The sequence below is a fragment of the Podarcis vaucheri genome (assembly GCF_965113315.1).
Source record: "Podarcis vaucheri genome assembly, chromosome: 12".
NCBI classification, from domain to species: Eukaryota; Metazoa; Chordata; class Lepidosauria; order Squamata; family Lacertidae; genus Podarcis; species Podarcis vaucheri.
In genome coordinates this window covers 28,606,549-28,621,424 of record NC_138750.1, presented here as the reverse complement: position 1 = coordinate 28,621,424, position 14,876 = coordinate 28,606,549, and the positions used below count along the sequence as shown (strand labels likewise).

At 44.5% G+C, this 14,876-nt stretch overlaps 1 protein-coding gene across 3 annotated transcripts in view; it reads right to left on the bottom strand.

Moving 5' to 3' along the window:
* Positions 1-8,510, bottom strand: part of LOC309515568 (uncharacterized protein) — a 42,015-nt gene extending 33,505 nt beyond the window's left edge. The window contains exons 1-2 of one of the 3 annotated variants that reach the window (XM_082193589.1): positions 8,089-8,504; positions 6,723-6,857 (exon numbers count right to left, since the gene is read on the bottom strand). In XM_082193589.1, the coding sequence (XP_082049715.1) occupies positions 6,723-6,857; positions 8,089-8,116 (163 nt within the window). In that variant the 5' untranslated portion in view covers positions 8,117-8,504. The other 2 variants (XR_014212500.1, XR_014212501.1) reach the window with 2 other exon arrangements.
* Between the last annotated feature and the right edge of the window lie 6,366 nt (positions 8,511-14,876).

Below are 14,876 nucleotides of genomic sequence, written 5' to 3'. Positions count from 1 at the left end.
CAGGATTATTGCAGGGAAGCCATTTTCCCCCAATGTGTGATAAGTATCAAAGCAAGGGCTGGAGAACCACCTATTAAGGATGCTGAAACAGTGGGTTTTCTGCGTCTGAAGGCTGCTGAGGTCTGTTCCAGGTCTATGACAGGAAACTCCTGCTCAGCCATGAAGCTCACTGGGCAAAGTCACTATCTCTCACCCTACCTTAATCCAATAGTCCTATGATTCAAGTTAATTTAAAAGGAAGCATCCAAAAGCCTTTGAGAGCCTCCCTCATACAGACACGTTTTAAGATCAGGGTGAAACTGGGGATTTAGAAAAGAAATGGGAAAAATCCAAAGGCTTTTGCAAGCCTCCGCCAACTCTCCTTTTAAGTCTCTGAGTTTGGGAATTGGGAAGGGAAGAGGCTTGCATGGGAAGTCTTTGAGAGTTTCGCCTACTCCCTTCTAAATTCCCAATCTCATGCTGATCTTTAATCTCCACTCATCAGCTGATGCCCAGAGATTCGATCCTGCTGCCTAGGCTGCATGATCCTGTTCCCTGCTGGGAAATGGGCAGAGCAGCAGATGCAGGATTAAACCCCGTCCTCTCATCCATCCATAGAGATGTCAGCTGATAGGTGGGTGAGTGTGGTTTGGTGAAAACTGCCTGGCAGGCCAAATTGGATCCCCTGGCAAGCCATGACTGGCTCGTGGGTCAGAGGTCCCTACCCCTGGCATAACTACTTGAATGCCTACGATTCTTGGAGGAATTATAGGATTCAAATGTTTGACTGAAGCAAAATCACCATGACGCTCAGTAGAATCAGAATCTGTCTGTAGACTGAATACATAACAAAGTGTCACTCATGCTATCTTCCATTATAGCACCCTGAAAATGGACATTAAATACTGTGTATGTGTGTGCACATGCATATTCTCCTTAAAAATCTATTTGTAGTATATGAATGCCATTCTTTTTGGACAACTGGGGTTGTTACAGTTGCTGTAAAAAGCTGAAACATTTTCCATCTGACTCTCAGGAAGTATGCATTCAAATTTTAAAATTACACACATTACAACTATTCTATTTTTACACGTATTATTGAAGCTTCAACTGAGGCAACAAAGTGTTATTTTTATAACTAAAAAGACACATATACACACACAACAACCCTTAAGTACTTACAAATAGTACTCTAATTTCCAAGCTGTTTCACAAAAGTGTTAGCAGAATGTGCTAAGCGTTTTTTTAAAGAGGCAAACCTCATCCATATTTCTTGTACTTTGAAAGTAGCCGGAAACCAAGGATTTACCACGGCTGCAAAGTCCCTCCCGCCCAATCCCCTCTTCCTTGCATCCATTCATATTGAGAGTAACAGGGGGTTTTTATTGAGCAGTTTCTCAACCTACACACATTGAAGCCTGCCAAGATACCACACAGCGCCACAAAGCAAAAGCTGGGGCTATGAAAGACTGTATCCAAAAAAAGGGGTAATTTTTAACGGATGAAAAATGGCAGATTCATACAGCGCTGGAACAAGTACGGCCTGAAATTACCGTATTTTTCCATGTATAAGACTAGGTTTCCCCCCCTAAAAAATAATGTCAAAAATTAGGGGGCGTCTTATACTCTGGACCATCTCCTCACATTTTCTTAAATCTGAGTCCCCCAAAATAGGGGGTGCCTTATACATGGGGGTGTCTTATTTCCAGGTCTAAGACAAGGGGTGTAATTTCTCCTTCAATGTATCAGGTGCATCTCCACTTATCTAGGACACAATTTCACCGTTAAGCAGAGCAAGACATTCACCTCAGGCAGTTGTTTGGGGTGTCAGAAAGGGCAGCGCACAGTTAGTTATTCAATTTATTATCGTCATCTTTTCTTGCCAAAGAAGCGGGGAAGGTGCTTGTGGGATTTTCAGCCTCAGGCACCAAAACAACTTCCCTGGCCTTGGTGAGGCACAATTGCCAGCTCTACCTCAGGGAGCCTATTATCTTTGGTTTGTCCTGCAAAACGGGGTTCCTGAAACCTGTGTCTGGGGGCCATGGTGAGGAAGAGAAGCACCCAGCCCAGCCCAGGGAAGGAGATGGAGAACAGGTTGGAGAAAATGACCCAGCAGCCAACTTTTTAAAGAAAGTGTACAAGTGAAACAGGTAATGGAGGACAAGGTAAAAAAGACCTTGGCCTTGCAAGGTTTTTCTGCCTTGAGGTAGAAATGTGTCTGAGAACTTGAGTGGAGAGCCTTGGCCAAAGTCAATAAAACAGAGCTCTTTGGCCAGTTACACTGTGCTGCTGAGCTTATATAGAAGAAAAAGAAAAACAAAAACAGAGTAAACCTGGTAATGTGGAGAATACTATACAGTGGTGCCCCGCAAGACGAAATTAATTCGTTCCGCAATTTTTGCCATCTAACGAATTTTTCTTCTTGCGAAGCACGGTTTAAACGGTTTAACAAAGTCGCAAGACGTTTTCGTCTTGCGAAGCAAGCGCATAGGGGAATTCGTCTTGCGAGGCAAATCGCGAATGAAAAAACCTTTCGTCTAGCGAGTTTTTTGTCTTGCGAGGCATTCGTCTTGCGGGGCACCACTGTAATTGGGGCGCTACTGTATTGGTTTCAGCATTAAATAGTTCCAAGCACAACTAGAAATAGATTCAAGATCGCCACAGGCTTTATGCTTTGTTAAGTCATTGCTCATGCATTAAATACAGAACTTAGTTTACAAGATCTGCTAAAATGCAGTGTAGTGTCAGCAGCAGGACTTTTTTTAAGTTCCTGCACCTCTCAGGTGGGTGCCATTGCCATTATAAGAGAACAAGGTGAGTTCCAGCACCTCTTTTTCTAGAAAAATAGCACTGACTATCAGACTCTTCATTCTGAAAAGTTGTGGGCTAGCCATGAAAAGCGCACAAGCATATGTGATTGAATCATCATCATCATCATATTTGCACCCCTGCTCATCTTACTGGGTTGCCCCAGCCACTCTGCATGGCTCCCAGCATATACAAAAACATAATGAAATATTAAACATTAAAAACTTCCCTATACAGGGCTGCCTCCAGGTGTTATGCTACTACAACATCAAGATCCATCCAGCTTGCAAGGAAAAGGCCTTGAATTAAGGAATTCAGAACCCAGTAATTTGTGATGCATAAACTGAGCTCATAGTCCTTCCACACATACACCCAATCCTGATTATTCCAAGCTTTTTTCATTTTAGTAGTATAATTTAGGGCAGGGGAAATGCTACTGCTACTGCTGTTAAAGCCACCAGGGACCTAAAATCCTTGCCAGTCTACTATAGATCACCCAGAGATCTGCCTGTAAATCCCAATCTACCCACCTTGGCTATATTCACCTCTCTCTCTGTTTTAAGATGTTGCATTCCCACATGGATAGGGCTCTTCAGGGAGCCATCCAGTGAAGGATGCTAATTTCCCACAACTTCATATAGTTCACAATCCATAGTATGGGTAGGCAAACTAAGGCCCGGGGGCTGGATCCAGTCCAATTGCCTTCTAAATCCGGCCCGCAGATGGTCAGGGAATGAGCGTGTTTTTACATGAGTAGAATGTGTCCTTTTATTTAAAATGCAACTCTGGATTATTTGTAGGACATAGGAATTCGTTCACTCCCCCCCAAAAAAATATAGTCTGGCCCCCCACAAGATCTGAGGGACAGTGGACCAGCCCCCTGCTAAAAAAGTTTGCTGACCCCTGATTCATAGCATGTGAGCCAACTACTTACATGAAAACCACCAGCACCCATTCTTTGTGAGCTGCAGATTTGAGGAAGGCAATTGTTTCCAAGGGCGCCAACTGCCAGGAATCCTGGCACCACTTTCTCTTGGTGCGGGGAGCAAATATTTAAAAATGATAGCGAGAAACAGTCTGGAACCATTGTGGGAACGGCTAATTGTAGTACACGGTTGCTACTAGCACCACTGTGGTTGGTGTCAAATTTTCAGCACTAATAAGAACATCAGAAATGTTATTTCCGCTTCTCTCTCAATGAATGAGAAAAGAAACTGCAATTGAAAATGCTCAAAGTGTGTGTGTGTGTGTGTGTGTATGAGAGAGAAAGAAATTCAGTGGGTAGAGTACAGGGCTTATCTCATACCACCTGTACTTCTGAGGTGGTCCAAAGGAGTGTCCTTTCTTACATTGTACAAATTTCACTGGGGGTCTGCACTATACATCCTTCTTGGGTGCCCACACTCAGACCACTGGGTTCATCTATCTCAGTATTGTCTACTCTGACTGGCAGCGCTTCTTCAGGGTTTCAGACAGGGGGCTCTGCTTGGAGATGCCTGGGGCGTTCTGCATGCAAAGCAGATGTTCTACCACTGAGCCCTTCCTCAACTGAAGCCCAAGAGAAGACATCATGAGGCAAATCCTCCATTAGAGATTGTTGAGATCAGAAAGTGTGGGCAATCAGGGAAGCTGCAGAGAGCTAGAGAAAGATGAACACACACACACACCACCCTCAGCCAGCTCAAAAGCTACACCCGAAACAAATTCATGAAGTGCCCATGAAATGAAACAGAAAAATGGAAGCCCCATTTGCAGAAGAAGAAAACTTTTGAGATACCAGAGGACCAGTTTGGGCCTAGCATTAAAATTGCTAGTCCCTTGCTGACAGTTTGACACCAATGTGTTTGCATCACTGCATGCAGAGGTACAGCAGTGACCGTATTGTCCTGGCCATGAGCTCAGGCTGCTTTCTCTGAACCCAATAAACAGGAAATCAGTAGCACTGTGTCTAGAAGAAACTAGATTTAATTACTCCCCTCTCTTAAGAAATGATCAAGAAAGGAGAAAAGAGAAATTTTCCATTGATGCAAACTGGGTGGGTGGGGGTTAAAGAGGCCACAAGCTATTTCTGCAAAAGTGCAGATATTCTCAGGATCGCTGATCTTACATTCAACAGCCAGCTGGTTGTCTATTGCCATTTCCAAGGCACACAGCAAGAAGGCAAGATTTGTGGTAGTTCCCTGCTGAAGATCCTCCCAGAAATTCAGCCTTCAACCCCCAGATGTAGTAAGCAATACATGATGAATGCATCAATTAATCCAGAATTAGATATGTTTCAGTGCACAAAGTAAACTCTTACAATTAAACAAAACAAAACAAAAGAATTGTATTAAAAATCCTCAACATTGCAGTTCCATTTCAAGCTGCTACAGACGTATTCTTGAAGGGATAAAAACAAATACAGGAACATCAAACACTGCTCTCTAACAGCACCACTGTGGATTGCAATAGATTTTATGAGAGATGACTAGACTGATGTTCAGAATCTGAATCGTTTCAGAGAATGCATGCAAACTAGGACATCTGCTCATGCCTATTCAGGCTAATGAGTTTATTTCCAGTTAACAGCTAACAGGGGAACCATGCAGCTGCACTCTACATTTCCGAAGATCTGAGCTCATTTATGCTTGCTGCACAGCATCACAAAGAAAGATAAGAAAGCAATGATTAGGCTGCATCCAAATTGCAGTTTGAACCACAGTTGGATGTGGTTTATTGCTACTCCTCCTCATAAATACTACCAGTGGGCCTGGAGAGTTCATGTTACAATACCCAACATGGAAAGTGCCACCCTTATTGTGATCCTGATAGCCCCAGCGTATTATTTGGGGCAGCAGGAATCAGTATGGAGAACTCCTGTGTATCTTGCAGATGGCAGGGGCATTGAACTTCCAGCTTGATACTTTGAATGCCTTTATATGGAGCGACTCTTATTTAAATCACCCAGACCAGAGCCTCTCATGCTATCATCACAGACTCCCAAATTCTGCACAGGGAACCAGCTGCCCAACACCAAGCCTGCTGTGGGAGAAAATAGGTACTTTCTCGACACAGAGTGATATTGCTGTATTGGTCTGAGATGCTGAGAACCACAGGAACTATACCAGTACAAAAAAAAACAACCCTAAGAACTACGGAAATAATACAAGCTCTTTTGAAGGGCCAACTACCATCAGCGGAAAAAGTACTCAAGCTTTCAACAAATCAATCCACAGAACTCTGGCAAAATAAAAAGTAGCAGCCAGATATTGAGCAAAGACTTCTCTCAGAGATTTCTCTAATTTAGCTCAGTACTGGAAGAAACAATGCAAGTATTTCTCATGCCACGTATAACTTCACAGACAAATTATCAAGCTCTTTAAAAAAAAAACCTTTTGCAAACCTTTCCAGCAACCAAGTGAAAAAATTGTGCACAGAATATAAGATTTGCAGAATATGAGAGTTTTGCAAGGTAGCATACAGCTCCCCAAACCTAGTAAGATACCACCATTGGGTGAAGATGGGGAAAGGAAAGGGTAGGGATGTCCTTGCTGGATTGACCCACCCAGAGTCTCCTTAACCCAGTACTGTATTCTGGCAGTTAGCAGCCAGAAGATAGTAGAAGCTCACAAAACAATAGTGAGAGTCCTTTTATTTGCATCACTAATCTTCCCAAACCAACTTGGCATACACCCTTCTCCTTCTCTCCTCCCCAGTGGCATATTTATGGCCAAAAGTGTCAATGCATGTAGTTATAAAACGAAGCTACATAACAGCTGAGCGTTCACACAAGCCAAATTGCAGAGGAAAACCAGAGAGGGACAGAAAATAAGGAGCAGTAAATCGATATATGCAATTGGAAAGTTGCTTTCTCTCCCCGCCCCTCAAAGAAAACCCAGGGGGAAACTACATCAGAACAAGTAACAAGCTTTCTGGAAACTCAGCCCTCTTCCTACCTGGGAACTGACAGCGATCGCAAGCATCAGTCGGGCTATAAAGCAAGCTCTTCCGAGCCGCGGTTGTGCCCCCCCACCGCAGGCAGGGCTTGGAGGGAGCGAGATCCAAGCGGCTTTTCCTCACCTCTGAGCAACCTGCCAAAGCACAGCCAGGAGTCAAAGAAACCACTGACAGGCAGACGGCCGCGACAACGAAGCGGGCGGGAGCGACAAGCACAAAGATGCACCCTCTAAGCAGCTCTACCTGCCTGCTCCCTGCTGCTCCTTTCGGCGGCGAGAAAGGGGCGGAGCCTCTCGGCCAGACCCAGCTTGGTTCCTCCCAGGGAGGTTCCGGAGAGGGCAAAGAATCGTCTTGGTTGATTGACAGCGGCGCTGACCAAGGGGAATCTCCAGACGGATCAGCGCCAAGGCGGCGTTCGCTCGCGCTTTCGCGGGCAGCCGTCGGGTGTTTCCATGATGTCAGCGAGCCATGTTTCTCGGACAGGTAGGAAGAGGAGATGCGGCGCGGGCGGGCGGGCACCGAGGAGAGCGAGTCGAGGCACCCGTCACCCTGGGGGCAAGACTTTCGCGTGCGATCGCAGTTCACCCGGATGAACAGAGGCAAAGGTGCTTAACCCGAAAGGTGGGTTTAAACTGGCCAAGGCAAAGAGGCATGATTTAGAGTCGGGAGAACGCTTCCCTGTTACAGCAGAGTCAGGATTTCAGTGCAACAAACTAATCCCGAACCAGCTTTACTGCACCTCTTCCTGAGCTTAGCGATTTACAGTTTCCATAATTACTTCGGATTTGCACCACAAAACGCATGCAATTTTTCCCATTCTTTGCAGTGCGGCTCGGTCGGATGAATACACCATTCTAGAATAACCCCCGCTTCTGCAATCGCGCGTCCTGCCAAAGTGTCCCCCCCCAAAAAAAAATATGCCCATTTCGCCAGCGAGGAACGCGCAGCACCAGTAAAAACCATTCAAGCCGTCGTTCCGTGGCCGGGGACGGCGTCCGAAGAAAGCAAAGGCATTTTAAGTTAAGGAATATTTGCAACACACGAGCCCAGCTTTGAAAACTCAGCTGGAAAAGCTTGGAGGAAGCTGCTGCAAAGAAGCCCAACCACTTCCACAACTTAGCTAAAAGAACTCGCAGCCTGTGCACATGATTAAAGCAGAGCCGCGAAACCTTTGAGAAATAGCCCCTCGCTATCATGAAACCATCCGAGTGAGAAATCAAACTCCACAAAGATTGAAGGACAGAGTGCAAAATGCAGAAAGGCTCTCAGGATTATTAATTTGCATATAGAAATTAAAAAGCTGGAAGCATCCCCAGGCATATTCAAACTGCCCCAGCCATAGATTTCAGAGTTGCGGACACTTGCCTCTCGAGAAGACTCCTTCCCTTCCCATTCTGTGAGTTCTCTCAATGCAGCGACAAAGGGAAGAGTCCGCCAGTCCCACCCAGATTCCGCCCAGGCGGCGGGTTTTACTGGCTGCTTTCAAGGAGGCGGGGTTTCGCCTTGCATTCTTCAAGTAATCTCATCAACGCCTTGGCACCATTCAGGATTTGGGCCGGCGAGGAGCCAACTGTGGCACTTCTCGCCCCGGAAGAACAGACAGCTCATTAGGGCGCTGCCGCGTCAACACCCAGTTCTGGGCTGAGATGGGCTCCCACATTCCACTGCCGCATGCGAGGGACGCCGTTGGTTCCGATTAGAGCACTTTCTGCCCCAACCGCGCAAAATAGAAATCCATTGCAATGTTAAAATTAGCAGGAGGTTTGGGGTTTGGGTTGTTTTTCGAAAAAGGAATCAAGCAGAGGGCGGCGAGGTATTTTTGCTACTGAAGATGCAAATATCCAAATGAAAGCTTCTCACAGCCTTTAACGTGGGCATTCTAAAAATATTACATTTGCAGTTTGCGTGGGTGTAAGCAAAGAACGGATTGCATGCTACTTCGGGCTCAAGCCACGCTGCTTACCGTTCTGAAAGCTACTGTTCAAAGTTCCTTCCGTCTGTTTTTGCCCTGGTACAGTTAAAATGACACGGAGCGTGCTTACGGGTTAGGGTGCAGAAAACCAGGATAACTGTTATGAAGGAGGAAAATAAACGTCAGAAAATACAGCTGTAATTATCGCAGAATTGACCTGCGGAACTCATTGTCACCAGCATTGCTACTGGGCAATAATAGAATGCCCTCCAAAACAGAAATCTAATGGAAAACCTGACAATAAGCTAAGAAACCTAGTGAGGATTCTTAAAGAAGGTAATGGAGGATGCAACACATTTTCTCTCCCTGCATTCTTGGGAGGGATATTGACTACTCATCTGTGCTATTCTAAGTTTCTATAAGCACCAAAATCTGAATCAGTGGCCCTTAGAATGAAAAATATTTCTCGCCCATGCCCAGTTGTAACTAAACCTAAGTACAGTGGTACCTCAGGTTAAGTACTTAATTCGTTCCGGAGGTCTGTTCTTAACCTGAAACTGTTCTTAACCTGAAACACCACTTTATCTAATGGGGCCTCCTGCTGCTGACACGCCGCCAGAGCACGATTTCTGTTATCATCCTGAAGCAAAGTTCTTAACCCAAGGTACTATTTCTGGGTTAGCGGAATGTGTAACCTGAAGCGTATGTAACCCAAGGTACCACTGTATGCACAACTGAAATAGCCAATATTCCCCCCCCCCCCGCTGTAAATTATCATCTGTCAAGTTATAGATCTAAGCAACACACACACACACACGGCACTGGCATCTACCTGATCGCAAGCATTTTGTGCCATCCATTTCAGCGGGGCCTAGTTTTCTGCAGCATTCTTAAGAGTGGGTTGCAATGCATAGAATTCAGGATGAATACTATTTGCACTCCCTAGGGAATAGCGGGTGCCTGGAAGGCACCATTTGCATACGGAGAAAAGGGAGATTCAGTTGTGCAGAGCACTACAATGGTCTTTGCTCCAGAGCCCTGACAATGAGGGGGATGGCTGACTAAGAGCAGAGATGTAAGAGCAGCGAAGTGGGCTGGTTTAATTACTGCTAATTTCGAAGCATTTGCACAATGTCTTTTTATAGCCTTACTCAAGGGCAAGGAGCTGCAATGTCACTGTAGCAACTGGACTCTGACCCAAATGCTGAAACCAAGCAAAAAGGACACTTAAATAATAGTCACTCATTATTGTGGGACTTTAGCTATGCAGAACTATCAGAAACCAGTGGTAAGAAATATATAATTTGGTTAGAACAGTTATACACAGGAGGAAACTCAGGCATTGACTGCTTGCACCAGTATTCTGGAATCCATGCAAGTGCAGCTCCTGACATAATGCAAACTTTGATCCTCTAGATCACAGATTCAGCAGGAAATGAATCTACTGGGAGCAAAAGGGATGCTAATAGGAATATCCTTTAAGCCAGTATTTTTCAAACATTCTTTCTAGGAAGTGGTAGTTCTCTTTGATATGGCGTATGGGGCTGGTTTCTCCTGTTCTTCTTTTGACATGTTTCACAATATACTCATTCACCTTGCATTGAACTTTATCGCAGAACTTCAATGTCCCAAGAGCAGCGTTTATTTCCATTATAGAACCCCTTTCACTCAACATCAAAGCCATACAGAAAAGCAGAGCTTCCCCATCAGTTTCTCATGTCTGCTGTTCTTCAGAGCCTTCCTTATGCAGCTCTGAGTCCCAGTATTTTTGGTGTTGATGGAAGGAAACAACAAGATGCTCTTCACATCAAAGGAAATTTAGCATTCTTCCTTGCCCTCAGAAAAAGGTTGAAATATTGGGAAATATTGCATGGTGTCCAGCGAAATCAAACCACCAGTGCAAGAATTTTTGGCTGTGCAAAGGAACCTCCTTCCCCTCTCCTCTCACCACATGCCCCCCCAATCTGTTTTTTTTTTTGGGGGGGGGGGTTCTCCCAACTCTCCGCAGTCAATTTTAATTAAACATTTAAAAAACCTTCCCTATATAGGGCTGCCTTCAGATGGTTGGGGGTCAGATAACTCCATACCATCTAACATTTCTCTGGGGAAATGCAAGACATTCCAGCATCAAATCAGAAACGGATGGCTTCTGTAAATGTAGGGCTATCAGACTACAGAGACACTGAGTTGGATAACCACTCTTTCTAGAATGAAACTGCGTTTCATTTTTCTTTCTAAACACAAGTGAACTAACTGATGGAATTGGATTGAGAACAAATCTCATGATTCTGCAACTTACTGACAAGGGTCAAGCATGTTAGAAACTCCTGAGCAAGTAGGGACGGAGCCATGGTCAAAGTGGTCCAACAGGATGACTTCAGAAAAGCTGCTAGGCCCTGGAAGAAGGAGCAGAGAGGAAGGGAGCCCTGTTCCAGTTTTTCATCTGACATCCCAGTAGTGGAAGCCGACACCCAGAACCAATTTATAAGCATCGATGCAAGAGTGCAGCTGAGCTTTTGATTGTTGCCTCTGGCCTCTAGTCTGAACGAGAAGTCCCCATTATTGAATTACATTAGCTACAACATTAAATTGCAAGATCACAAAGGCAAATCGTTCTCTGAAATAAAAGCTAGGCTATCGCAGCCATCTAAGCGCAGTTTGCCTTTCATAAATTAGCATGTCATTTAACAGTCGTGGTTTGTTTGATGGCACCAATTTACGGAGAGCCAGACATTGCTATGGAACTATCTAAACGGACCCAGTTCAAAGGGCTGGTTATGACCAAACAGTTTGGACATCCTAATTAGCACAATGGATCCCATGGTGTGACTGGGGTTGCCAGCTGAAATCTAGGACAGTAGAATATGTATTATTGATCATTACTGTAAAAGTAGACCAGTATACCTAGGTAAAAGCATATCTATGTATACAATATCTACTATTATATACAGACACATATGAAGACACAGAGCCTTCTCTCTCTCTCTCTCTCTCTGTGTGTGTGTGTATCTCCTACGATGTGTTCTGAAGGGACATCATTTTCTGCATGGTAGGCTGCTGGGAAATCTATGCTGCCTGGATTTCCAAACTATGAAAAGGGTTTTATATAAATGAAATAAATAATATGAACACATATGAGGATAAAGCTGCATTTGTCCAAAACCCAAATGACCACTTCTTATAGGGAAAAACAACTTACGGAAAAGGCATTTTGGAGAAGAGGAAATAAACCTTTCTCCTTCCTAACCCATTTTTTTCTTTTTTAAAATGGCCTTCTGTCCTGCATCCCCAATTCCTGGTAGGTTGGGAAGGCTTCTAAATACACATTTACTTTCTCAGTCATGCACCCAGGAGAACATTGATGGCAGGAGAACATTAAAGAAGTGAAGCTGAATAAACATGCGTATATACAAGTGAGGCTGAGGAAACCTGGTACCCCTGACTGGCCTGATGAGCAAATAGTCTGAGCTGTTATAGGGCAGCTTCCTATATTCATTCATGAGTCTTTGCTGTCAAGGTCCAGGATTCCAAGTCCTCACCCCTCACCTTCCTCCTCCCTGAACAACAATTGCCATCTAGATGGAAAGGCAGAAGTGAAAATATCAGAACCGCAAAACCCTCTATCTGTGCATAAGAATATTTTTGAGTGGGAAGAAAGCAATAATATTGCAAGTGATCCCTTCCAGAATCCAAGAAGATCAACCAATATTGTGAACACAGATGCAAAAGCCTCCCACATGTTTCTGCCTCTAGCACAGTATGTGGGCAAGGAAAACAAAGAAGAGGCGAGAGGAAGATGGAAAGCTCTGACTTGCAGTCTCTGTGCAAGCTTGAGTGTCATTCATTAACCTGGGACCAAGCTGTCCATCATTACCCAAAACCAAGTAGCTGGCTTGGGTACCACTGTCAATCTGATCAGCTCCCTTCATCTCTAACTCCAGAACACAAGGCAGGCTAATTGGGAGCAAATGCAGAATGGTTTGATGCAAATCAGTTGCCTCACACAATATTTCTCATGCTCATATGCTCTTCCTGAGCACGAGATGTGTGTATCAGTGTCTGTCTTGTTAGGTGTCAAATGAGCTGATTGCCCAACCGGGAGACAGCTTCTTTTGTCATTTCCCCCGCCACTCAGAAAAAGCTGATTGCTTTTGCAATGCAACAGTCTGAAGAGACAAAGAAACAGCAGCTCAGCGTGGCGAGGGATGTTCAACTTCTTGAAAAGGCCAAATCAGATGTAGAACCGTAGAGTTGGAAGCACCTCAAGGGTCATCTAGCCCAACCCTCTGCAATGCAGAAATCTCAGCTAAAGCATCCATGAGAGATGGCCATCCAACCTCTGCTTAAAAACCTCCAAGGAAGGAGAGTCTACAGTCTCCCGAGGGAGTCTGTTCAACTGTCAGATGGCTGTTACTGTCAGAAAGTTCTTCCTGATGTTTAGTCGGAATCTCCTTTCTTGTAACTTGAATCCATTGATCTGGGTCCTACTCTCTAGAGCAGGAGAAAACAAGCTTGCTCCATCTTCCATGTGACAGCCCTTTAGATATTTGAAGGTGGCTATCATATATCCTCCCAGTCTCCTCTTTACCAGGCTAAACATACCCAGCTCATTCAACTGTTCTTCATAAGGCTTGGTTTCCAGACCCTTCATCACCTTGGTTGTCCTCCTCTGCACACGTTCCAGATTGTCAATATCCTTCTTAAATTGTGGCACCCAGAACTGGACACAGGATTCCACGTGCGGTCTGACCAAGGCAGATTAGAGTGGAACTAAACTTCCCTTGATCTGGACACTATACTTCCGTTGATTCAGCCCAGAATAGCATTAGCCCTTTTTTTGCTGCTGCATCACGCTGTTTTTACCAATATTATTCTGCGAGCAGAATTTAGAAAGCTCACAATTCCTGCATCTAATAAGACAGTCCTACACATATCAAAAAGCACATGCAACAATGTGGGTTGTTTCACATTACAACTTACATGCGGAAATGATGTCACTTCCTACATGGAAACGACATCTTTAGAAAAGTTTACTCATGCAGTTTCCACATTTAGGGAATCAGAAAACTTTTGACTCACCCATTTTAAGAAAACCTATCAGGGTCAAACTTAATAAGATGCTTGCTGGAGGACAAAAATGCAAGCAGCTGTGTTTTAAAAACACCCCTCCTCAGCTGGGGTTGGGGGGCAGATAGTTTTTTTCCATAAAATGTGCCACATCTAAGCAAATCAAGGCACAACAAAGACCCCAAACAGTAGACAAAGGAAAATGAAAGGATATAATTTCTATAGGTTTTCAAAAGGCTCTTGACTAAAGCCTGCTCAGAGGAAACTTGATGACTTGGTCTAGGAAAGTCATGAATTAAAAACTAGTAAGAAGATAGGGGACAAAGAGTAGAAATAAATTACCTGTTTTGAGCATGGGAGGAAGTTAACAGAGGAGCGTCCAATAGCTCAGAGTTGGAACCAGTGTTCCACGCCAATATTCAATATATTATTAATAGCTGAGAATGGATTGGTAGAATACAAGGTGATAAAGTTTCTGGATAGACCAGAATGATCTGTCAGAAAGCCGCTGTAATCTTGTTGCTGTATGACACATAGTGTGGTTGGTTCTTGACATCAAGAATTCTGGTAGCAGGCACAGCCTTGCAATTTGTTTGCAGGGGCCCAGCAGAAATGTCAGCTATTCTAAGGTTTACAGCATTTTTATTTAAAAAAACCAAACACCTGATATAATATTTTTGTTTTATTCAGCTGCTTTTCTAAAGGAAAGGAAGGAAATAAAAAACAGCCAAAAAACTATTCCAGCCTGCTGACAAATTTTGGAATATAATTTGGCGGGGGGGGGGCAGACTATATTTTGAAAAAAATAATGAACGAATTCCTATGCCCCACAAATAACCCAGAGATGCATTTTAAATAAAAGGACACATTCAACTCATGTAAAAACACACTGATTCCCGGACCGTCCATGGGCCGGATTTAGAAGGTGATTGGGCCAGATCGGGCCCCCGGGTCTTAGTTTACCTACCCATGACCTGTTGGCTAGGGCAGGATGTGACCTAGTTAGGCCTAAAGGTAAAGGGACCCCTGACCGTTAAGTCTAGTCGCGGACAACTCGGGTTGCAGCGCTCATCTCGCTTTACTGGCCGAGGGAGCTGCCGTTTGTCCGCAGACAGCTGCCAGGTCATGTGGCCAACATGACTAAGCTGCTTCTGGCGAACCAGAGCAGCGCACG